Raw genomic sequence first — 26,321 nt, 5'->3', positions numbered from 1 at the left:
AATATCCAGCATCACCCCTCACCTCAGGGCTCTCCACTCACACCCCGTTCAGGAATGATACCTCTTCAAGCTCCTCACTCACACCTACAAAGCCCACAATGAAATTGGACCCACCTACCTCAACAACTGCCTGACTTCCCACCATCCAACCAAAGAGCTCTGCTCCTCCTACCTCGCCTTAGCCTTGGTTCCGACCATCTGTCGGAGCTGAATCAGGGGCCACTCCTTCTCCTTCCTCCCTGTCACATACTGAAATGACCTCCCCTTCCTTCAATGCACTCCTCCTGCCCCCCCGAGAGAATTCAGGAAGCAGCTAAAAACCTGGTTCTTCGACCTCCACCTCTCTCCGACCAAGGATCGCTAAACCCCACAGCGCCAGCAGACGCTCCTGGGTTACAAGCCACACTATACAAGCCTCGATGATTGATTACTGGGTGAGCTGAGGATGTATTCTGGTACAGGAATGCTCTTTTCAGATAATAAGAGTACTTTGGGTGGCCTCATTGAAGAGTTTGTTAATGGTGTTGTTGACAAAGGCTTTGTTATTGTTGCTGATTTTAGGATTGATGTTGGGATTTCCTTTGATGGTTCTCCCATCATCGAGGCGGTGGGTATAAGGACCATTGTCAATCTGCTGTTGTCATTGTGTCTTGCCGACTAAGTTTTCGTCAATGGTGTTGCCAACAAAAGATCCGTCAATGGTAATTTTAATTTTTACTAGGACGAGTTGAAAGAGCGAGCCTTCAGAGATGGAGTGTGTGGTTCAGATTGCAATCTTAGTAGGAATGAAGAAGATTGTTTCCTTCAGGAAATTCCAGGACATCTGACACAGAACCATGCTATCTAGGTGGTGTCACTCCTGTGGCCTTATGCCTTTTTCAGTTAGGTTTACCAGAAAATTCCCCTTGTGTGGAATGTTAAGGAGAATGTTCTGCAGAACAGCCTCTTTTGTGGGCCTTTTTTAGGGGTTTTTGCCATACTTTCTCATTCTTCTCCTGATGATGGTGCCTTCTTGGCCTTCATCTTTCTTTAGAAGCCACAGAAGTAATATACCTTCCCCGTCTTTCAGAGTCTTTGCAGAGAAAGTGTGAGAGAACTTACGTTCCTTGGTCTTGTGTCTGGGATGAAGAAAGCAAACACAACCTTTTTTTTTTTTTTTTTTTAGTCCTCATACGCCACTTCCCACCTCTTCTTTTCTTGTACCGCCCTTAGATGGTTTTCAACTCACTATGAGAGGTTATTACCTACTGCTTGAGCTGCAGGCTTGGAGCTTTAGGCAAATGAGAGGTACTTCCATCTTGCCTTGCCCAATGCAGCAAAGCATATAGACTATATTAACCTCCAAGAGCTTCAAAAGTGACTTAATCATTGGACCAGTACTTATTCTCCCATCGTATCTATCATATATTGTTGTTGGTATTATTAAAGCTTCCCTTACCCTTACCCAAAGTGATTTAGAAATAATGTCCAAAACTGGTGCTTCCTTTTATATTGGCCGACCATATCCAACTTAGCTATGCCTCTCATAGCTCTGATCCACAATAAATCTGTCGGAGAGTCTGGCGATACCCATAATTTGCAGATTTCTCTCCGAGCAATCAAAATGGCATAAAAAAACAACTTAGATTTATCATCAAGGCCCTTACCTTGTATGTCCAATTTGCCAGAGATGATCTGTTCAGGGCTTACCTTAATATCTAGCTCCATCATTTTTGATAGCTTTATACTTACAGCTACCCAATACTCTTGGATCTCCGGGCATGTCGCAAACATGTGAATATCGTCTTCATTCGGGCTTTTGCATTTAGGACATAGCACCGTGCCCCCATCCTTAAACTTAGCGAGCCTCTTTGGGGTCCAATATGCCCTGTGGAGAGTGAACAAGTGATTCCTCCTTAAATTTACAGGTTTAACCACTTTATAAAGAATCAACATATCTACTTGCCATTGTTCTTCTGTGGCGATCCTTGGCAAGCACTCTCGCCACAGGACCTCTGGCAGCAGAAAAGGACCATCCTCCATTTCAACTATTGCCCAATACCATGTCGCCACTTCTTTCTTCATCCGTGTGTTTAAAGCCAGCTTCTCTTCAAACTCATTGTAGTGTCCAATTAACCTTTCTTTTCCTACCGCCCAGCTTTGGATCTGGAGATATTTGAATTTTGCAAAGTTACGACCCCAACGTTCCTCGCAGACCGCCCATGGTAGCAAGTCTCCTTCACAGAACAATTCGCCCCATACCTGTGGACCTTCTGTTTTTAATACCCTTGCCAAAGCATCCTCAGTCCAGCTTGGGGCCCCCGGAGCGTCCCAAATTGGTGCAGCCACACTGAAATATGGGATTTTTATCACTCGTCTGATACGGTACCACACTGTAGATAAGTCTCTTAAGACCTTCAGTCTTACCTTTTTAAAGTGTTTTGGGTCTGCAAACTTATACAAAAAACCCCGCAAGTGGGACTTTTCTACTTTCAGCATGGCAGAAAAGAGATCCCCTGTCGCTGTATTGTTAGGAATTCCGAGGAGCATTCTAAAAATTTTAAGCAAGAAAGCCCAAGAATAAATTTGAAAATCTGGGGCGGCCAGACCACCTTTGACATATCTTCTCCGAATTTTTTTCCAAGATATCCTTGAGCCCTTAGAGCCCCAGATAAATGAACCAATTTCACTCTGTAACTTAACTAATCCCTCTTTTTCAAACATAAGAGGAATAGAGTCAAATAAAAAGGTCAACTTAGGAAGCACCATCATTTGATTAAATCATTGTTAATTGTATCGAACTCCAATGTCTCAAAATAGCTGAAATATCTTTCCTTACTTTGGCTAGATTTACCATTACTAACTGTTTTATATCCTGAGTGACTTGTATTCCTAAGTATCTAATCTGTTTCTTTGAGATTCCAGGCTCCACAACCATATTCCAAGCCATAATTTCCGTTTTGTCAGAGTTTAGTCGATATCCTGAAACTTCTCCAAACCTCTTTGTAATATTTTCTATTTCAACCAGTGATTTTGTCAAGTTTGATGTTAGAATTACAATGTCATCCGCATATAGGCCTATCTTTCTTGACCAACCTTGAAACGTAAAAGCAGGGATGTTCTCTGTCTCTCTTATTTTACAAGCCAATGGTTCGATATAGAGATCGAATAAAAGCGGAGAAAGAGGGCATCCCTGCCTAGTTCCCCGCATAATTCTGATAGATTTTGTAAGGACTCCATTAACCAATACCTTGGAATTCGGTGTTTGATATAGTCGTGACACAGTTTGCGAAAAGTTCTCTCCTAGCTGAAGATGTGCTATTAAACTTTTTAAAAACTCCCAATTTACGCGATCAAAAGCCTTAGCAGCGTCCAAAGCCACCACTGCCAGAGGGAGTTTCTGATCGATAGCAACATCTATACTGCCTATCAAGGAAAACGTTAATTCATTTAAGTGTCTACCTTTTACGAACCCTTTTTGGTCCTCGTGAATAAAATACGGAGTCACTTTACCTAACCTATCAGCCAGAATCTTAGCAAACAATTTATAGTCACAGTTTAGCAGAGAAATAGGTCTGTATGAATCCATAAATTTTGGAGACTTCCCAGGTTTAGGTATTACTATTATAGTTGCCTGGTCCCATAATGTAGGAATCTCCATTCTTTCGGTAAACACCTGATTGAACACCTTAGTTAGTAATGGTGCCAGCCACAGCATTAAACTCTTATATTTCTGACCCGATCTTTCCTAACCTTCCAAGCTAGCAGTTTACCTGCATTTTCCCCGTATTTAAAGTGATCCTGTCTGGAGGCCTCCCATCTCTCCTTAACCCTTTTATTAATCACGGTAGTGAGTTGTAACTTTATTTCTTCCAACTCTTTAATAAGCTCCTCCTTAGGGGTTGCCCCTGAATTTACAATTATGTTTTCATACTTTCGAATTTCCTGTTCCAATCCCAGTACTTCCTGGTAATATATTCTCCTTCTGTTGGCCCCCAGCGTTCCCAGTCGCCCCCGGAGAAACGCCTTAGTAGCCTCCCATACAATATCTAATCTAGTTGAACCTATATTTTGTTCAATAAAGACCTCAAGCTCTTGTTGAAGGAGCTGCATTGCTTCCTGATCATACAGAACTGTACGGTCTAATCTCCAAACCGAATCCAAATCACGTCCCCCAACTTCTAATTCCAGAAAGACCGCTGAGTGATCAGACAAGTGAACCCCTACATGTACAACCTTTTTCACTTTATCCGTTATTCTTGCATCTAATAGAAAAAAATCTATTCTAGATCTGTGACTATATTTTTTATTGTAGTATGTAAATCCAAGCCCAGTCCCGGCCAGTTTTCTCCAGATGTCACATAATCCAAACTGTTCTATTAAATTTTTTACACTAGACGCCATTTTGCAATTTCCCAATGCTCTACTATTCGCTGATCTATCAAGCTTGGCATCTAGTACTGTATTAAAGTCCCCTGCAAGAACAACGTAACCTGACAGCCATGTCATCTCTGATGTTAATTCTAACAACGAAGTATTATCATCCTGATTGGGGCCATAATATCCAATAATATTATATAATGATCCCGCTAACTTTAGGGTCACAATCAGCCATCTGCCTTTCTTGTCCGCTATACTACTCTCTACCTGGCAGTCCAGCCCATTTCTTATTATCACCAGTATTCCTCTAGTAACCCTTGTTTGTGGAGAACTGTAAAAGTGTCTAATCCACCGAAGTCTACCCATATATTGTTTACACTCATCCTCTGTTAAATGAGTCTCTTGAAGAATCATTACATTCGCTGAAGTATCTCTCAAATACTTCAAAATCCTGCCCCTTCTCGCTTTTACCCTTAAACCATTGACATTCCATGACAACAATTTCACCATCTGTGTTTTTCCCCTCGTACTCTTAGCCTCCATCATCATGTGTTCCTTTCGAGCTTCTTAACCTCAAGGAGGTCAATGGCATACAAGAACATTTTTGTTTTTCACCCCCCCCCTGCCCAACCCACCCAACCCACACCTGTGCCCTAACTGTCCCACCCCTCCCCTTTGTACCACTCCCCCCTCCCGGGAGAACCCTATCAGATTCCTAAGGCCCAAAGCCTAGGCCCAGTGAGTGCCGGTCTCCAGCGTGCGTGCTACCCAGAACTTTTGAAAATAACTTTTTTTTTTATATTTATTTATATATATATATTTTTTTTTATACTAATTATATAGAGTACATGCAAGTTACGTTACCCGTGATTTCATCTTTGATCAATTGGCTATATCCCGCCACCCTGGCAGTACTCCAGGAAGCTATCCACATCTTCAACAAATCTAAAAGAGTACATTTTATTATTCCACATGACTTTTAAGAAAGCTGGGAATTTTAGCTGCACCGTCGCTCCCAACTTCCTGAAAGGCTCGATTCGCTTCCCCAGCTCCCACTGCCTGTTTGCGGTGACTACCGACAAATCTGATCTGATTTCAATTTTGGCTCCCCCCACCGTTAGGGAACCTTTCTTCAATGCCAGGGCAAGAATCTTTTCTTTTAAACTATATGTAAGGAAGTTAATCAAGATCCTTCTAGGTTTAGACCGATTTGGATTCAATCTGATGGGGTCCCTATGTATCCTCTGTATATCAGCAGCAATCTCCTCTTCCGACTCTTCTATCTGTAATTCAGATTTTAATAGACGAACCACAAAACCCTTTAGATCTTCTCCCTCTTTTCCCTCAGGAAGCTTCAACACTTTCAGGTTATTCCTTTGCTGCATATTCTCCAACTTTTCTAACCGGTCCTCGTATGCTCTCTCTCTAGATTTAGCCTCTTCTAACTCCTTACAGTTATCTTCCACAGCCGCCTGTATCTCCTTAACCTCCTGCTCAAGTTTTCCTGTCCTTGTGTTTAACTCATCAAACTTAGCCTCCAGTAATCCCACTGCCTCTCTAATACCATCTTGCTTAACTTTAGATTCCTCAAACCCCCTGTGTACATCTGAATCTAATTTTCTTAGAAGGTCTATCACTACAGTATCTGAATGGATCACCCCATCTCCTAAATTGGCTCCTTCCTCTTCAGCCCCTCCCGTCTTATCCGCATTCTCTGCCTCTTCGCCTCCTGGAGTTTTCTCTGTCAGTTTTTTTAACGTGCCGCTTTCTGTGGGGGTTACTGGCAAACTGTCCTCCTTAGCCTCCATCTCTGCCCCTTCTGCCTTTAGCTCCTCCTCCCCCTCCACTTCCAAAATGTTATATCTGTTCGGACTCAAGTGTTCCTCCCAGTCTGCCCAGCTATTATTCAACTCAGTTGTTGACTCTCCGTTCTTACACCCTCTAGTAAGGACCAAAGTCTTAGGAACAGGTTTAAAGAAAGAATTTAAAGATGGGTTGGTAGAAATTTTCTTCCCTAGAATTCCTAACCTGCTTGTTTGCTTTGTTGTTTTTTTAGAATTTATATTTGGTTTGCTTAAAGCTTTACTTTTCTGCTGTTTCTGATATGGGTTATGAGGACTCCACCCCCCCTCTACTGCCTTCCCTGTACTCCTCAGCGCGTATCCTGAGTTAAATTTTTTCGGGCTTTTTCCTTTCTCCTTTAAACGGGTAGCCAGATCCTTACAATCAGATAATTTCACAAGACTCCCCCCAGCTAATGGTTCTCGCCCCTCTGGGTCCTGCACACAAATTTCAGAGCCTGGGTGAACCCTACTTTTAAGAGGGGAGAAAACAGCCACTTGAAAATTTCCCTCCTGTGCTAACCCTCTCCCCACGGCCCCACCTGCAGAAAACTGGAACCTCGCCGCAGCCCGCCTACCTTTGCCTCTCTCTAAAGCAGCACAGCTCCAGCGTTCAAAACCTCCCGGCGAGGACATCTCTGACCTTCTTCTTGTTTCCCCTTTCTCAGCTGCCTTCACTGCCACTAGTGCAGTGCAGCTTACGATGCCCTCGTCTGTGGCTGTGTTATCCATAAGCCGCCGCCGCCTTAAACCGCCTCGTCTGCTTCTCTGTCTGTCTGTATGCCGGCAGAGCCTATCGGGTTTCCAATCAAGCGGTAGTTCTCCGCTGTACCGCTATATCGCTGTGTTACTTTATCACCAACTTTTCACGGGTTCACGAAGGAATTCCACATTTTATAAACGAGTTAGCAAGCCTTAAAGTCGCCGCTTCTCCATGATTTTCTCGCCTCCGTTTTTTTTCCTTTTTTGCTCAATTTGCTCGCTTCTACGATCCTGCACGCCGCCTCTGACCGGCACTCCCGACCAGTCCCTCTAGCTGGCCGCCATGTTCTCCCTAGCCACGCCCCCCTAGGCCAATCCCCGACTGGTCGCAAACACAACCTTTGTGGGGTTCTTCAGATTGGAGTATTCATTTCCTACAGGAACCAGAAGAGCTGAAGTAACCTTTTTAGGAGCATCTGTCATATTTTCTGTCACACAAAATCATCAACGGGTGGGGAAGGTTGAAGTGCTACACGTGGTCATCATATAGACTAAACATTGAAGACAAAACTTGCTCAGAGGAGAAAAACTGAGCAGAGCTCAAGTATACTCCATTCACGCAATGTTTGGTAGGAAAGCTGAGGTATGGTGGCCCTGGAGGCAAGGGGTGCTGGTTCACATATCCTGACTGGTTGAAGTTTGGTTTCTTTTGAACCACGTACTTTCAAATATCACATTAAGACTCCGGGCTTGACAGCAGGGATGATTCAAGATTGCCACTCTATGAATGTTCCAATACTGGAGAATTAGACAAAATGTAACAACAATCACACTCAAAGTATCCTTGAGGAACAGCGTTTAAAAAGTTCATTCTTCCACTGACTACCTTAAATCAACATCAGCCTGGAAGGTGAGGACTGTCTTGAGCTAAGGGAAGCACAAGATATATATTGCCAGAACCTCTTGAGTTGTCTGTAGATTTACACCCCTCAACACAATTTTTTAACCTAGCTTATTATAAATGGGTTAGCAGAAAGGTATTGAGGCAATACTGGAAGTATGAAAAAACAATTTACAGGCATCTCTACAGGGTAGCATTTCACAGTCCCCTTCCCCACCGTTTGTAGAGTTAACCTAGGAAAGCAGTGACAGGGAACAATGTTCTAGCTCTTTACAAAAAGGCAACATACTCTCATCTAGAAACTGTAATAATCTTTTAATCACTAATCGTTCCTCAATAACTGCTCTTTACTTCTTCTTTAATCTCTTCTTTTCTGTCCCTTAGATTTTCCTATCCTTGCTCTTCCAGTGTTGTCTATCCTCCCACCAACCTGCCTCTTCTTACGGCAATGCTTCCTCTCCTTTCTATCCTTTCTTCCTCCCTTCTCTGCACCATCTCCCCACCTTTTTGCAACATTCATTCTCACTCAATTTCTTCATTCACTCCTACCCCATCAAAAGATTCTTGCCTCAAAATAGCACCACCTCCTATCCGTTGACAACACATTTTCCTCTCTTGTCCCTGTATCAAATTCTTCTTTTCTTTCCAACTCTAATATTCACCATTTGCCTATCTCTTCTGTTTTTTCGTTCCACCCATCTCCAGTCCATATTTGTCTCTTGACCTTCTCCCCACCCATCCATTGCTCCCTTCTCTCCTTCTCTTTCCTTTCCTAGGTAGTATCCTGCTGTGTCTCTCCCCCAGCTGGCTTTCCAAAACTCCATCAAAGATGAAACCAGGTGAAAATTTATTTATTTTATTTATTTTTTAAATTTGTATGGCGCTACAGCTACACTCTCCTTCTACAAAAAGCTGTGATGTTTGACCTCGGGGGACGCAGTTACTTGGACAAGTTTGAACCACCACGCCGCGTCACCTATTTTTATACCACCTCGTGGTCTTCCCATGAGGAGTGCCTGCCAGGGCTGGTGGCACTGACGTCTGACCTGGAATGTCCCTCAGGTGGATCTGAATCACTGTCTCAGCTCCTGCAAAACAAACTTGTGACACGCCTGCTCCTGGACAATGTCGGCGTGGTGGTGCCACCCACACTGGCCTTTACATACAAACAAGCACATGCAGCAAGCAGTCACGTGCGCACGGTGAAGGTCAGCCAGAAGGAGGGAGAAGATATCCTGCTTCAGGAGGAGATCCAGAACTTTCTGCAGTCTCAAGGCATGCACAGTGTCCGGCAGGTAAGTCACAAAGTTCACAAAGCTTTGCATTTCTCTGAGTGTCTCATTTGCTAAATATGTATCTTTCTCTCTCCTTCAGTCTTTTCATCATACTGTCCTTTCCATCCCATTTATTTTACCCTCACACACGTGAATGTGAAGACTTGTATTTCTATATGTTATTTATGTAGTTTAAGGTCTAGATTCCGGACTAACCACAATCCACTGTGTAAATTATTATGCATTTCTCTGTACCTCACTACATCCCTTCCCTGGGATCTGCACTCTTGACTTACTCAAAGAGGTTTAGTAAAGCATTCGCACTTTTAAACCCAGAGTGCGCCCATTGTGCTATGTAAGGGGTTTAATCTAGATAACTACACTCCCACCCCAAACAATGGGGTATATAACACAGAGAATTCACTTTATAAAAGAATGTTTTTTTTTTTTTAATTTATTGTGCAAAAAATATCATTACAAGTATGGGCCTACAACCACAAGGGCCAGCCGCTAGAACACATGAAGCAATTGTATAAACTTTCAAAGCAGCGACCGCTCTCTAGTGGTCCAGGATAGTACAGGATACCTTTTCGGCAGCACAGGATGTAGGCAGGATATAAATGTTTTTAATTTTTTAGAAACAAAACAGAAAGGAAAACAAAGGAACAAAACTCAAGGCGAAAGGCATTCTAGACAATGTCGAGTTCCGATGGGGGGGAGCTACAGTACCGGATAACGAATCAGGAGGGCAAGAAAGATGATTAGGGGGGAGGCAGTGGGGAAATCAGACAATAGGAAAAAAGGAGTAAATGGTCTCAGGAAGCTCAGGATCAGGGGGAAAGTGGAATGTCCGGAGTGTCTTCGAAGGGGGGTGTGCAGATGTTCCCTTGGTAGGCGTTCCATTGACCCCAAATTTTACTCCACGCCCTAGGCTTGCCCCTAGCCAAATATACCCTCTTCTCTCTAAACATGCACCAGTCCATATTCTCCTTCCATACTGACACGGTGGGAGGCCGTGGGGAACACCACAACTGCGCAATATCTCTTTTTTCTATCATGTTCCCCAGTCTCGCCCACCGGGCCTGAGCAACGTTGTAATCATTCGGCTCCCACACATTCAACAAACATCTACGAGCCTCAGGCAGCAGAGCGACCCTGGTGACACATTCCATGACCGCATGCACCCGCTGCCAATACGCAGCCACCTCCCGACACTCCCAGAGGATGTGGAGAAAGGTGGTACTCATTCCACAACCGCGCTTACACAACCCATCCAAGGAAAAACCCATTGCAACCAAACGAGGACCCGTAATATACACAAGATGAAGAATTTTGAGCTGGACGAGACGGAGACGGGCGGTAATGGCGACCTCTTTCGGGGAGGACAAGGCAGACTGCCAGTCCTCGTCATCCAACAACAACCCGTCTCCGGTCCAGACCTCCCTGAGACGCATAAGGAGATCTGCCCAATTGTTGATTAGTTTCTTATAGATCAAGGAGATCGTACTATCGGGCAGATGACCGTCAAGTATACGGTCCTCGAGTGGGGAAGATTCAGGAACCGTAACACCAGCTGTGAAGACAGACAGCAAAGCGTGGCGAACCTGCACATACCTGAAGAACTCCCGATCCCCCAACTCGTACTCACTTTGAAGCATCGCAAAGGTCTACACCGTGCCTTTCACCCAGAGATCACCCACTCTGCTAATACCAATCATATCCCAGTTCTCAAAACCTTTCGTTGTCCAGAGGCATCCCAATTGTTCAGAAGCATACAAAGGGGTCGCTCGCGTCAATCGATCATTCCATCCCATGGCCGCATTGGCATCCTTCCACACACGCACCGCAATCTTAGTGGGTCCCGTTAGGTTCCTCCCCGCCGTCCGAGAGTAGAGTGCTCTATTGAAGTTACCACCGGGCAACTGATATTTGTCCATCTCGAAAGCAGGAGTCGGACCGGGTGCATACCTAGTATAGTTGATGGCGGACAACTGTGAGGCCCAATATACCTCCTGATGTCCGGGAGCGCGATGCCCCCGTCATACCAGGGGAGAGTTCGTTTTGCAAGAGCGATGCGTGCACGACCTTCCCAAACGAGCCTCCTCTGCAAACCTTCCACCTCCCGAAAGTAGGCCGCCGGAATAACGTCAAAAGAATTTTGAAGTGCGTAGAGAAATCGAGGCAGAGACATCATTTTAAAAGGTGCAGCTCGACCGAGTGGCGATAGCGGCAATCTACGCCACCGAGCCACGTCCAACTTTAATCGTCGGAGAGGAGGAAGGAGATTATGTTCGTAGTGGGCAACTGGGTCTAACGATATATAGACTCCCAAGTACTTAAAGCCTGCTTGCGAGATTTGAATGGGAAACCTACTCGGTAAGGGGGGAAGGCCGCCCGAGATGACATACACACACGATTTGGACCAATTAATGATCAAGCTGGAGTTCTTACAGAAAGAAGTGAGAACGTCGAACAGGACGTTAAGGGATTTACGAGGGGAGGTGACTTACAGAAGGATATCATCGGCGTACAACGAGACACGATCTTCAAAATCGGGGGTCCACTGATTGCCCTTTATCGATGGCTCCCATCGGAGCCAGGCAGCGAGCAAAGAGCAGGGGGACAGCGGGCATCCCTGCCTAGTACCCCTCCCCAGAGCAAAGGACTGGGACACTCTGCCGTTAACGACGACCTGAGCCAACGGTTCCGTATATAAAAGTCGAACCCAACTGATAAATTCCACACCGAAACCAAACTCCGCCAGAGTGGCCCAAAGATATGGCCATTCAATCGTGTCAAAGGCCATCGTGGCGTCCAAGGAAGCCAAGATGGCTGGCTCCGGAAGATATTCCACCCTAACGAGAACGCCGTGTAGGCGCCGCAAATTAAGAGCAGTGTTTCGGCGCGGAATGAAACCGGATTGAACCGGGTGGATCAGGTCACAAATTACAGTGAGTAAACGATTAGCGAGAACCTTGGCAAGAATCTTCGGCTCTGCATTCAATAGGGAAATAGGCCTATACGACGCACAGCAATCACGAGGCTTGGCCTCCTTAGGAATTACAACTATAGTAGCCAGACGCTTGTCACAAGGGAGGGTGCCAAGCTCATGTGACTCCCTGAACATAGCGCGAAGATAAGGCGCGACTTTGTCCAGGCGAAGTTTATACAGTTCGATAGGCAGGCCATTAGGGCCCATAGCCTTGCCAGAACGGAGCGAACGGATTGCGGTAGCAATCTCGTTGACCGACAACGGGGCCTCCATACGCTCTCGATCCTCCTCAGACAGACAGGGCAGTGTGATGTCCCTCAGCAGCAAACGAGAGTCATCTTCGTCTCTGTCGGACACCGGGGAGTAGACCACACGAAAATAATCGGCAAAACACTCCACAATCTCGCCAGGGTCAGTCACGCACACACCATCCGAAGTCTGAATCACAGGGACCACACGATTCGCTCTTTCCTTTTTATCAAACCAGGCGATCAATTTACCCGCCTTATCCCCAACATCATACAATCTACCCTGCTGTTCCCTGTACATTGTCTTGGCAGCATCTGCAACAAGGGATTTATAATCAAACTGCTTCAAACTAAGGGCGTGGAGTCTCTCCTGGTGACGCCTAAGTCTAGATCAGCCTCCAACTCCAGTATTTCGGCCTCCAGACTCACAACCTCCTTATTTCTAGCCATCTTGGTCTCAGCTAATAAAGATAGGGCCTGTCCACGAATAACAGTTTTGATGGCTTCCCACAGGGACACAGAGGACAAAACGGACCCCTCATTTTCCAGGAAGTAGCGATCTAGGGACTTTATCAGGCTGCTACGAGTCTTGGGGTTGCGCAAGTACCATGGATTGATAAGGGCGATCCATCCGCAGCGTGTATCCCTGTATCAAAACTAAGCCACAAAGGAGAATGATCTGAAATGCCTCGGGCCAAGTGTCTGATCTCCCTAATGTAGGAAGACTGGACAGCAGGGATAAGGATATAATCAAGCCTGGAGAGACTCCCATGAGCCCCGGAGTGAAAGGTGTATTGACATTGCGTCGGATGCATTAACCTCCAGCAGTCCACCAGACCAAAGGTGTCTATGAACCCACCGAGCCAAGATTGGGAAGTGGGAGGGTGGCGATCCAAACCGCCTGAAAGCACAGAATTAAAATCCCCACCCATGAGGAGAAGACTGTCAGGGAGCTCCAGCATCATCCGGCCAACATCCGAGAAAGTAGAGGTCTGGAGACCCGGGGGAACGTAGATAGTAACCAATGAAAGAGTCTTACCCTCCCACCTACCAGTGAGGGCGGCGTAGCGCCCTCTGTCATCAAGGATAACATTATCAATCTCTATAGGGAGAGAAGACCGGATCAAAATACCAACCACTCTGGAGCCAGTGGTGAACCCCGAGTGAGCAACCAATCGGTAACCCCACCTATTCATAGCATGACACATGTTTCCCACTAGATGCATCTCCTGCAAGAGTACCACATCAGGAGACAAACGACGCAAATATTGCAGTACAACACCCCGTTTTATACGATCCCCCAATCCATTGACGTTCCAAGATACCAACCTCAACCCACTACCCCCCATGCCCACAAGTGATGCATAAGTCACCCCATGAAGAGCAGGACACCTGAAGCAAGGAAAAAACCAATTTGCCGCCTTGAGAGAGAACAGCACACACACAAACACCCCATCCCACCCCCCAACCAACACCCGTTACAACTCCCCCCTCCCTGCACCCCGGCAGTAGACTAAGAAGCCACCCCAACATGCAGTGTGCCTGTCGCCCTAACAGCCCCATTCTACAAAAAGACCCCGGAGGAGGAAAGAGGCCCGTCACCACCCGCCACTTGGGTGTGGACAACAATGAAACATACTATAAAAAGAAAAAGAACCCAGCTGAGAAATGTCCAATGTTCGGAGGTCAGGGACCGAAAAGTCACTTCTGTGTAGGCTCACCACCCTCGGCACCGCCAGGGTGCTCCGTCCGATCGCCTCAGCCAGGCAGGGAATCCAACCAGTCACTCACATTGTCCGGTCGATTGAAAAAGAAGGTCCGCTCCTCATACTCCACTCGAAGCCTAATAGGGAAAAGCATTGCGTAATTCAGACCCAGGTCCCGAAGAGGTCGTTTTACCCCCTGAAAACCAATCTTTGTCTCTGGACAAGTTGAGTGAAGTCCGGGAAAAAATTGACAGAGGAGTTCTCAAATTTTACCGGGCCGTGCACTCTCGATGCCTGCAGGATCGCATCCCGGTCTCTGAAGTGGAAAAGTTTTGCGATGATAGGCCGCGGAGGAGCGCCCGGCTTGGGCTTACCACCCAGAACACGATGTGCACGCTCCACTGCGAAAAACTTACTGAGTCCAGAAGGGGAAAGATGGTTCAGGACTAGATCCTCGACCAGGAGATCCACCGAGTGAGTCTCGGGATTTTCTGGAACACCTATGACGCGAATGTTGTTGCATCGCGCCCTATTCTCAAAATCCTCCAGCCGGTGGGACATCAAGTCATTGGCCGATTTCAGATTGCCAAGTTCTGTTTGGAGTTCCGACACATCGGCCGTGAGGCTGGAAGTCTTCAGGTCCAATTACTTCACTTTTTCATTGGTCTTGGACAGGTCGGCCCTGATCAAGGTGACATCAATGGCGACCGTGTCGATTTCACGAGCCAGAGCCTCATATTGCTGGCCGATGGTCTCCTTCATGTTGGAGATGGCGCCCATAATGTCCTGCAGGGACAGATCAACAGGAGCGGACGGGTCCTCCTTGGCGTCCTCAGGGGTACGACTGGAGAGTCCGGGGGATCCTTTGGACTGAGTGTATCAGTCCATAACGTTTGTCTGGACCGGTCCCCCACGAAGAGGTGTCTTTGTCTTCCGCTTCTCAGCATCACCCCTGCCAGCCATGTTGGAGGTGCGCCCCGGAGGGGCCCGCAAGACCTGGTGAAAATGGCCGCCGGCAGGCCGGGCACCAACAGACCACAAAAGCTGGCTCGTACGGCCAAGACAAAGTCAGAAAGTGATCCAAAAGGCTGTGATGTTAAAGCAGTGCTTGCATTAAATGGAGGCTGGATTGGCCCCCAGCCGAGCGAAACGGTCTCTCAGTCAGACCGTGCCGGGATCCAGAAACGAAACTGAAAGTTGTGATAGGGCTACCGAGGAGACCCCACTGACGTTGTTGTTCAACTTCGTCCCGGATCCACAAGTCGCCCAGTCCCCGGCTCGCCTTCAGGTGGGCCCAAAAAGTTCAGATCGATGTAGTTTCGGTTGCCCAAGTCCGATTTAAATTCTGAAAAGAGTTATGGACTCAGTCGAGGGTCATCTCAAAGAATCCGTCCAAGAAATCAGGATATCATCAGGATAATTGCAGAGAGTGGTGAGGGTCCGGGGAGCCCTGTGCTCACGCGACCATCTTGGATGCGCGCTAAGCTCCTCCTTATATAAAAGAATTCTTAAAGACATACAGCTGAGATCTTCAGGCCAATAATGGAGAGGATGTGGTGTGCTATGTTCCTACATGCAATTAAAGGGAGGACCAACAACTGATAGGTTTTCATGGTTCGCTCCTACATCCAACTAACCACAAGACATCCCAGCACCAGGCGATTACTCCATTATCCAGAAAGATACCTTGATTAACAATGGAGGTGGTTTAACCATAGTTCACAAAAGCTTTGGTTTTGTTCCCTCTTCCAAACTCCTATTGATCTCTTTCTACCCAAACCACAATATGACCTAGGGGTTCCACATCATATACCGCCCAAGACGCAACCCATCGTCTCCGAGCATCTTGAATAATTCATCTTAAATATGCCCTCACACTTTACCAATCACATTTATTTAAGCGATTTCATCATTACTTTACTATTTCACTATACTAATTTACCTCCAACACGGTATGGGTTCCAGCCGAAAAAGCACTTCAACACCTCATCAGGGGTAGCAAGAGCTATATAAATGCAAACATTTTCCCTTCTCTATCCCTCCACTATCCTTCTCAATCCAAATAACTGACTAACATATCCACCACTCAAATTACTTTCATATTTTCACTATAATAATTCACCACTACTCCTTTATGGGTTCCGTAGTAGCGTGCTACTCGCCGAAAAAGCACTTTGACGCCTCATCAGGTGTAGTAAACGCTATATAAATGTAATTACAATACAATACAATGCCCAGAAAAACTGAAAATGACAATCTTGCCAGGAAACTGTACGTTCGGGATAACTTCTCACAGTTAATTAACTTCCTAATGCAAAAGAGAATAACATCTGAGCCTGATCCTTGCTCAGCTGAAATTAAACAAATTCAACAAAGTCTTTGACTATCTCATTATCCATTAGACAAATTACCACACCATTTTATTTTCAACATCCACAACAATCATCTATTAAAAACTCAACCACATTCCATCAAGACGTGTAAAAAAAACATAAAAACATTTACTTGAGTATCTTGACAGAAAGGCTGCAAATAATCACTAAGGAAGCAAAGGTGATTACTCACTAACCACCACTAACATCTACCAACATCAACAATAAACTAGCTCCACTTACTCCCAAAAACAAGCATTGGCAAAGCCAATATGTCTGGCAATGCAAGCCGTATTGGGGTTGTCAATGTTATTGTCTTTTAGCCATGTGCTATGGACTGGCTATTTAGCCGTAGTAACTGGAAGGCTTTGCCCAACCTTCTGAGATGCTTTTAGTGATAGCAGCCACACTAAATCTCATGTTGTTTGGAGGATATGTGATGTGGTGCGGAGGCCTGAAGACAGTCCCTGACTTCAGGTTAGTCATTCACTGTTTTTGTAGCCCCAGGTGGTGGCAGAGAAGCAGGATTGGAGGTTAGTAGATACCAGTTTGCCCGGTTATCAGTTCAGGAGGTTGAGCACTGCACACACAAGGCAGCAAGTAGTAACTGCTGGCTCTGCTGTACAAATAACTGAGGTCCTCGAACACAGGGACAGGAAAGAAAGCTTAGGGACTGCAGAAAGTGACACACCACACAAGGATGTATGGCCTGGGTGACTGGCACTGGTAAACTACCCGTCAGAACTTGCTGTGGGAACGAGTCTGGTTAGATTAAATCTGCCCTGTGAAACTTCAGCATGCCAACAGAGACCCAATTCACCGAGTTCACAGTGTGACATAATGCCAAAGCAACCGAATTTGGAACTGAAGAACCAGATCTGAGCCACGGCTTAACTCAAAATCCTGTGATTATTGGCAAATCAGTTAATCAGCCCATGCCTATAAAAAGCCATCTGATCTCATGCAATATAATCGGGTACTCATGTAAAGAGCTATAATGTCATGGCAAAAAAACCCAAAAAGTTAAGACTGGACCGCGTGTTTGTGCCAGGCACGTGCACAGTTTGAGTAGACATGAGGACAGAGAGTGGTCCAACTCTAAAGCTTACATTTCCTCTTCTAAGTATGGCAGCACAGCACGCACTAGGGTGACCACAATGATGGACGGAGGGGACAATAGGGTGTGGGGGTAGACCGGTCAAGCAGCAATGGAGGGGTTGGGCACGGAACAGGCACTTAGTGAAAACAGCAGCTGACATTTAATCTAAGTCTTTGAATGCTCGACAAATGTGACAATAAGAACATGATTTAAAGCCATGTTTACAACAGCGCTCGGAGCAAGTGAAAACATGAGCACTCCTGCCGAGGGCTCTTAAACAAAGAAAAAAGACGTTCTTAAACGGTTAAATAAATGGGAGCAGTGGATGGATAGTAGGAATTGGTCCATGATTTTGGGGAGGGCTAAACACAGGAAGAGGCATGACACATGCATGCCATGGACAAATGTGGAGAAAGAATAGGAGAGTGACGATGTAGCCAGGAAATGAAATGCCTATGAGCAAGCTGAAGCCCACCAAGTATATACAACATCTCTCTTTTGAGATACAGCCAAGATCTAAAAAGAACTGAAAGACTGCTTGAACCTTGGGAAAACAGTGAGCAAAATGTCAGTAGGAGAGAAATCAAGAAGATAATAAAAATAGGAGGATTTCAACATCAGAAACTTACCTATGCCTAAATCCCTTTTCCAAACCATTAAATTAAGCACTAACCAAATTAACCATTGATTTATATGTCAAAAGACAACACTGAGGAGATGGCAAAATTCTTCACAATGAAAATCCAGAACATACATACAGAATCAGACCAAAGACTCCTCCTCCCGTCCATATTCAAAATACAAGCAATTGGCCTTCCTTCTTCCAACCTTTAAATATGGAAAACCACCATTATATCATGCATTACAATCCCACACGATGTCTGAGATCCTCTGGGACCAATCTCATCACGATCCCAAGGTTCAAGTACAAAACTAGGGGTGGGAAAACCTTCACCGTTCTGGCAGCAAGGGCATGGAACAATTTACCCGTTAATCTCAGATTAATTGAAAAGGAGAGTCTCTTCAGGGAACTCCTTAAGACTTGGGTGTACCAACAACCAGACACCTCTCTACTGGCAGCCATCTAGACCCAGATTCTCGCCACGTATCACCCATCACCTACACGCATGCTCAGCGCCAAGATGCTCCTTCCGGAGCGAAAGTTTGCGCTCTACAAATACCCATAAATATCAAATATCAAATTATATCCCGTCTATGGACACTGATCAAAGCAGGGACAGAACTATCAAGCTCTTCTGCTCAAGACAGTAAATACGTCACTGAGGGGAAGCACCTTCCCAGATGTGCTTAAATCAGGACAAGTAACACAAATGCTAAGGAAGTAGAACAAAGATCTTGAATGTTTTTTCAATCTGAGACCAGTGTCAAGCTGTGGCAGAGGATGTAGATCTTTCAAGTATCCCCCCCATCCTGAGTCTCTCTGAAGGAATTGAGAACTTGACTACCTTACCAAAGAAAGTTGGGGAAACAAGGAAGTAAAAGAGAATTCAGAGGAGCACTTGCTGCGGTGATGCACTGTCAGGAATACTTGGCATAAACTGTTAGAGGTCTGATGTCAAGCTGTGATCTCAGGAAGAGAGTGGGGGAGTTCTAAATGATTAAAGGGTTGAGCCAACAGGTTAATGTACAAGTTTTACACACTATGAGTTGGTGCAGAGAGGAGTTACTCATTGGCACATAGAGTAGCTTATGCTGATCGAGGGCACTATTGGTAGCAACAAGAAAAGACATTGACCGGTTTACCACCCTGAATCCAGAGGAAGCCAAATACCTGAAGCCTCAAGCACTGCAACAGAAGAATAGTAGGACAAACAAAATATATATCTACAATAACTTGAGAAGGAAACCAGAAGGGCAAATAACACCAAAGGTGAAGGAGCCCCTGTTATAAATATTGCTGGTGAACTCAATCTTTGGGTATGCCTAAAAAACTGTCCTCAACAAATGATCAATGAACATCCAACCAAGATAAAACGCATACAGTCACACAGTGCTTACTCATAAATTCAAAGATGCCTGAATGAACTAGACTCCTTAAGTATATCAATCACCCTAGCCAGATTTCTTGGGTTCTCACTTAACAGTATCTAAATGTCACCAGTCACCAAAAAAATCTAATAAAAGTAGCAATGCATCATCTGCACCTTCGTAAACAAGCATTGGCATAGCAAGTAGGTTTCGCCTTTGGGACCTTATAAGTGTTTAGTTATGCAGCACAATATCCTTGGTGCAACAACATTAACTGTTACATGGCTAAACACTTATAAGGTCCCAAAGGTGAGACCTATTAGCTATGCCAATGCTTGTTTTTGCTATTTCGGATAGCTCGTTTCCCTGCCTCGGTTACAAGCATGCGAAACAACCTTGTGTTTTCAAAGAAGGCGTCCGAAGCATGCGAGTAAGTCTGATTTTTAGCTTTGCGGTTGCGGGTTGCGGATCCCTACAGAAAAGGGGATTTCTACTTGCCTAATCCACACTGTAGTGAATGGGTTCGGCTGAATCATTAGCAATAACACCCGATTCCGTAGTGTGAGTCAGCGTCCGCTTCAAAGGTCTTTCCCACCTCGCGGAGCCTCAAGGGAGGTGAAGGAATGGCAGATGACACATCACCAACTCCCTCAGGACTTCTCCTTGATGAAGTGGTGCCTCCAAGCACAGGGTGTCCTGCCTGCCACCTATACATGCAGAAGTATGTCAGAGAGCAGGCTTCTTTCCATACTCCACAGCAACGACAGCTCCGCTGCAAGCACAGCTCATACCCTCCGTTGAGCTCAAAAGCACAGAGTGGCACAAGGAAGGATGGCAAAACCACACTTCTATTCTTTGCTTAAAACATTGGAATTGGTAGGGAGGACTTTGGGCGGTGCAATACAGCGAATATGGGAACGTTTGCATTGCACTCCAGGACTCCTCTCGCCATAGCTTGCCTTGCACTGGTATTGAATGAACGCAACTTACATTGGGTTCACAGCCTTCATAAATTTGGAGTTTGTGTACTCATTGGTACTTATGAGTTTTCAGCCAATGGCACCACAGCCACGCACATATAGTTCTTGTTGTCCACAATGTCTATTTGAATACCTCAGTGAAAAGCGAACTCGCTTCTAAAAAAACAAGATTTGCACTGCTGCGACATTGTAATTGTTCTTAAGTAAAATCCTCTATGAGCGTTCAGCTCCAAAAAACAGTGACCATGCCTACGATGAAAGCGTAAATCCCCTGAATGAAAATGACACCAGCAATACACAGCAAAACAATGCCATGCTCAAATAAACAAAAAAAATCATCAAGAAACGTCGAATGAAAAAATGTAATTAATAAAGGCAAACAAGATGACCATCAAGTGATACAAATATATCACACAATTAATAACTGAAAAGCTGCAGTTCACAAAAATGTAAATATATATGCTTTAATTACAAGCATTTTATTAAGTTCCATCTAGGCAGAGAGTCAGACAGCTCAAATATTGCTCTTGTTGTGTACGTCACTCTGGATGCCTCGGTCAAATACACCTTGTTATCACCCATCTACAATTCTGGTATTTGGAATTATATCTTAATTTACTACAAATTCCCGAACTGAAGGAGGTGGGGATGGTAGTTTGAAGGTAAGTGAGTGTTTTACTACATGCCACAGCGTTTGTCCCAGGAACTTTAAATGGTAGAAGTGAAGTGTAGTTGTATTAGTCTCTGGTAAACTGTGCCTCAGCGTCACACAATTACTATACCAGTACACAAAGAAACATTGGCTATATGCAAAGATGAGAAAATATTTTGCAAGATTTACCCTAAAAAGATTTCTTTTTATTCAGTCAAATCTTTTTTTTAATGTAATATTTCCTACCTAGGGTGCAAATACACATTCTCTGCATCTGCGATTTAATGTTTGCACGATACATTTCTTCAGGATGTTTAGCAAGTCTTTGAACAGTAAAACGTAACTAACAAGGTTACATTCAGAGACAGACACAAAAACAGAGAAAATGGCAATGTGGAATGTGTGTCTGTGATGGCGCAAAATAAACAAGTGGGAGGGGTGGGGGGGGGGGTGCGGCCAAGAGCAGCGAATGGGGCAGGCAGATTAGCAATCTGGAAGGCGTGTCCGTGACTATGAATGAATGAATATAAAACTTTAAAAGCGCAAGCTTAGCCCGAAGGCAGACAGGGTCAATATATCAAAGTTCACAGATTACTAAAGCTCAAGGTTTAAGGGAGATGAGGACTGAAGCAAGAGAAAAGCCAGGTCTTCAAAGATTTCCTATACTCACCCTATGGCGGGTGAGTGCAGGAACGTGAGTGCAGCAACACGCAGCTTTTACCTTGCGGGAGCGAGCCCGATATTTGCTGATGGCGGCGCTGCTGCTCCCGCAAGGGAAACGCCAAATGTGCACGAGCTTGGTGAGCTGACTGGAGAAAAAACAGAGTGCTCAGGGGGCGAAGTGTCGGCCTGAGATGGTGGTTTGTTGCCACTTGCAGTGAAGTGAATTTGGGGTGCGGACTCCCTGAGATGCGCCTATTGACAGTTTTGTAGCTCCAGGGTTCGCAACAATTGATAATAGTCTTCAGCTGTGAATTAACACTGGGTGAGATTGCATGCAGAGATGAATACATTAGACAAATGGCGGTGCTTTACGATTTGAAATTGTCTGTGAGTTGCAGAATTCCTGTTATGAAGAAACTGTACTTTAGTGCTAAAGTTACTAAATAAAAGGATTTACCAACATTTTTAGAGGTCCAGCATCAAAGAAGAACTAGTTGTGACTGAGAACCTACATTCGAAGGAGGTATTGAGAACCTGCGCCTTGGATTAAACTGTAAAATAAGATAGTACTTTTCGTGTTACGGTGGAAGGCAAAATAAAGACTCCAAAAAAGAGGTATATCTTAACCCACAGCACTGTTTTGTGTCCAGTGGCCCGTTGCAATATTTAGCCAATATGAGGAGCTCTTGGACGCTCGGTATCAGGTAAACGTTATCCTTTGAAGCTGGAAAGAAACACCACCCGAATCACGGTTTGTTTCCCACATGGTTCGCTAGTGCTGCAGACTGGGCCCTGCGATCTCCATACTTTTAAACCCTGCTTTTCATTGGGCTAAAGAGCAAAGTAAAGGAAATGAAACCTGCATGCTTTACCGCTTGGTGCTGTCGAAACGGCATTTATTGTTCTTTCCGTTTCATGAAAATTCATGAATCTGTTACATTTCAAGACTGTGTCTGAGAGGTGTTTGGACCTGCGGGCATCAATAGGCCTTGGCACTTAAATGCATGGCCTGCCAGCCGTCACCCTCGTACCATCTCTTTAATGAGCCAGAGTGAAGCAACATTAGGATGTCAACTGCTCTCTTCACTCTGCCACACAATGGAGACAAACAGGGCTTCATTATGTGCAGTCAGGGTCTGGGACTCAAATCATGCAAAAGAAGCGTGGAACGGTGAAGAAATACAAAAAGAAATATGTATCGTTATTGGAGAAGAAGTGACAATTATACAGGCCGCTGCCTCTGCAGATGGACCCCGACGGTTTTCCATTGCTTGGCGACTCTATCCAGAATGCATGGCTCCTCTTTGTTTACTCCATGTGTCTGTATGTGTGTGAGTTTGTGTGGCTCAGGTGCACGGATGTGTTTTGTCTGCGCCCAGGCACCGGTCAGATGAATGTCTAGCCGTAAAGATTCCGGGGACGTTTAAAAAGCTACAGACGTGGGTGTGTACATTTTACATCTTAAGGTTATTCTCGAACAGTGAGCCCATTTAATAAACGTACGGGAGATGTAGGTGATAGCTTAAGTTAAATTGAGGAACTTTAACGTTTATACCACAGTAATGTTTCCCTTTTAAGATGTTTTTCTCTTAAAGGCGCGCCACCCCACACACATTCGGAGGATATAGCAGGCTGTCGGCAGCTGGGGGAGGGGTGAGAGGAGGGGGCCTGTGCGATTCCCTCGCGGGAGCGAGGGGCAAGGCGCGATAATTGCTTCCATATGGTGCTAGCTGCTGGCTCCCGCAAGGAAATAGCCAGATGTGCACATGTTGCCATTGGAAGCAATGCAACGCGTGCACGTTTTTGCAGGGAAAGCTGTGCCCATGACATAAGGTCCCTTTGCTATGCAGCATATGGGCGCTGCGTAGGCTGAGACCTAAAAAGGAGAATTTCATTCCACCAGAGGACTTCAGACCCACAGTAGAAGCACTGGTTATGTTATTTGTAAAGCGCAAACAAACGAATATTGGTTTCATGGTGCTCCACATTAATAAACTAACTGTTAATCAGATTAATGATTAATGAGTTACAACAAGCTCGCGTTATTGAGACGATCAGTAGGTCATAAAAAGATGCAATTACATTTCTGGAAAGAAGTAATGGGGATAGTTTCCAAATGGTAAACAGAAAAAATTATTCCCAAATGTTTTGTTCCGAACTTTAGAGATCTGCAATTAAGAACGTTTTTTAAGATTATAACCATGGTAACATATACCAGGTAAATTATTTAGCCATAAAGTCAGTGCACTTAGTTTAGATAGTTCTGTGAGCAATGGTTATGGTAGGTGAGCCAGTGAAGATTATTTCCGTCATGCATGGCAGATTATTTTTGTATTCCACAAAATAAATGCAGATGTTGAAACAATCGTGCTTTAGGGGCTGCTAACAGGATGAAATTGCTTCGGTCGCGAATCCTACAAAAAAGGGTCAAAAAAAGGCAAAGTCTCAGGGTAGGGGAATTAGGTGCAAACTCATAGAGGATGAGAATCCGCAGTAACATTATATTTAAAATGCGGTCTCTGCTATGGTAAAAATTCAGGGCCCATTGGGGCAACACACAGATGATTTTTAGGGCGAGGGTTCATGGACGCCTCCTCAAGCCTCTAAGGGGCCCGGGTCTCCATCCCCCGGGGTCAATATTTTAATGAAAGGGATGGGGCCATGCTGCCCTCCTCCCAGAACCTCTAAGCGGTGCTGGGAACCCCTTTCCATAGGGCCAAAATACACTAAGAGGGGTGTGCGTCCCCCCCCCACCCCAAGCCTTACAAGACCTCAGAGACCCCATGCCTGGGGGCTGGCACTATTACTGTGTCCCAGGGTGTCCACCGCAGGACAGAGTAGTTTCCCTGCCAACACTGATCCCATCTCGAGAGAGGATTTTGAAATCTCCCGCCAGGTAGGAGCAAAAATATCTTCCCTGCCTGCAGTAGTGGAGGAGGGGTAGGCATGCCTATCTCAAAGCCAGCGGGAGATTTAAACATGCTCCAATTTGGTGGGAGCAGACTTCAGTTTCCAAAGGGAAACAGAAGAGATTTTGCTCCTGTCTGAAGGAAGCAAGTATAAATAGCTACTTTCCCCATACAAGAGCAATGCCAGCTCCCTCACTATGTGGAGAGCCAGCTAGGGAGACAGTGGCCCTGCTGCTTCCCCCACGATCCCCCAACTTTTGGTTTTTGGGTGTACTGGATGAGTACCAGGACACCCAACTTTTGCACTGTGGATGGGCCCTTGGGGCACATAAGTATCGGGAGGAAGGCCGCACACCACCGCCGTGTAAATTATGGAATTTGGACACAGGGGATGGGGTCCCCAGCCCAGGGACTACTAAAGCTCAGGGAGGGAGGCCAAGCAGTCCCCCTCCTCTTTATAATTGAATGTGGCCTTGGGAGAATGGGTTCCAGGGTCTAATAAGGCTTATGGAGGCATATCTACATATGGCCCCTCCTTCCTTATGTAAGTATTTTTGCCCTTGGGATTGGTTCTACAGGGCCTAATAAGGCTATGGAGGGAGTACTTGTGACCCCCTCCCCTTTATAATGACATGTGGTCCCGGGGAATGGAGTCCCCGGGGCCTAATAATGCCATGAGCCCCAGGGAATGGGGATGCCAGGGCCTTTCTAAGGCTTGGTGTAGGGGGACCAATAGACCCCCTCCCCTTTTATTATAAATTCAAGTCCCAGGGATGGAGTACTTGGGGCCTAATAAAGGTCAGTGAGATGGGCCACGCAGACCCATCCTCTTTATGAGTAAATATGGCCCTAGAATTTTTGAATAACAAATGTCAGGAGAGGGCGAGAGCAATATAATCCCTGAGTAATTCCCCCGCTACACCGCCGCCCACGCCTCGGGACCTCTCGCCATCCACTATCCGGCCTGACCTCGTGACCACATGGAGAGTCCAGTCCCGGCCGGTGCCATCACTGACTATTACCTGCTACCACCGGGGCTCCAGTGGCTTTCTTTCTTTCAGGATTAAAGTACTGCGAACGCTGCGGAAGCCTTGTGTGAAAGTGCTGGCTCCAAGCTAGCTGAAAACTGCATTTCGGATTACCGGGAGCGTGTCCTTTAAACTCCGTGATCCCAGGCTTTTTGCTGGCCCGGCTTTGCCGCATTGTTTGGTCTTTTGTATGCCTGGCTTGCCTCACTTGCCTTCGCTCCTACATGCTGGACTTTGCATTTTCTTTGGTGGAGCGTGGCATATCTGACCCGGACTCTGATTTGCATACCAGTGGGTGGGGTATGGCCTCCCGTGAGGTTAGGGGTGTTAAAGGCAAGGCAGTAGTGATCCCTAATGCCGCTGCCACTGCCGGTTCCACCCTGGTCGCCATAGAGCCCACCTCTAAAAGCAAAAAAGAGACTGTGGGGGCTAAAAAATCCTTGAGCAAATCTAACCTCGGGGAGCCCCTAAAAGATGGGACTATTTCACAGCCTTCAGTTGCCAAAATCTTTCTTCCTGCTGGGACGGGTCCGGGCAATGGGGGGAAGTCTACAGCTAATCTTCATATAGAAAGTAGCTCGGTAACCCCTGTTTTGACTGGTCAGA

General features: G+C 45.7%; 1 protein-coding gene across 1 annotated transcript in view; it reads left to right on the top strand.

The window, feature by feature from the left end:
• Positions 1-8,720: 8,720 nt before the first annotated feature.
• LOC147736519 (carnosine synthase 1-like) overlaps positions 8,721-26,321 on the top strand; it is a 308,759-nt gene continuing 291,158 nt past the window's right edge. Inside the window, exon 1 of the mRNA XM_086952636.1 lies at positions 8,721-9,098. Within this exon, the coding sequence (XP_086808762.1) occupies positions 8,721-9,098 (378 nt within the window). The remainder of the gene's footprint in view (positions 9,099-26,321) is intronic.

Source organism: Lissotriton vulgaris, chromosome 1_2 (genome assembly GCF_964263255.1).
Source record: "Lissotriton vulgaris chromosome 1_2, aLisVul1.2, whole genome shotgun sequence".
Classification (NCBI taxonomy): domain Eukaryota; kingdom Metazoa; phylum Chordata; class Amphibia; order Caudata; family Salamandridae; genus Lissotriton; species Lissotriton vulgaris.
This window is presented reverse-complemented; position numbering and strand designations above follow the sequence as displayed.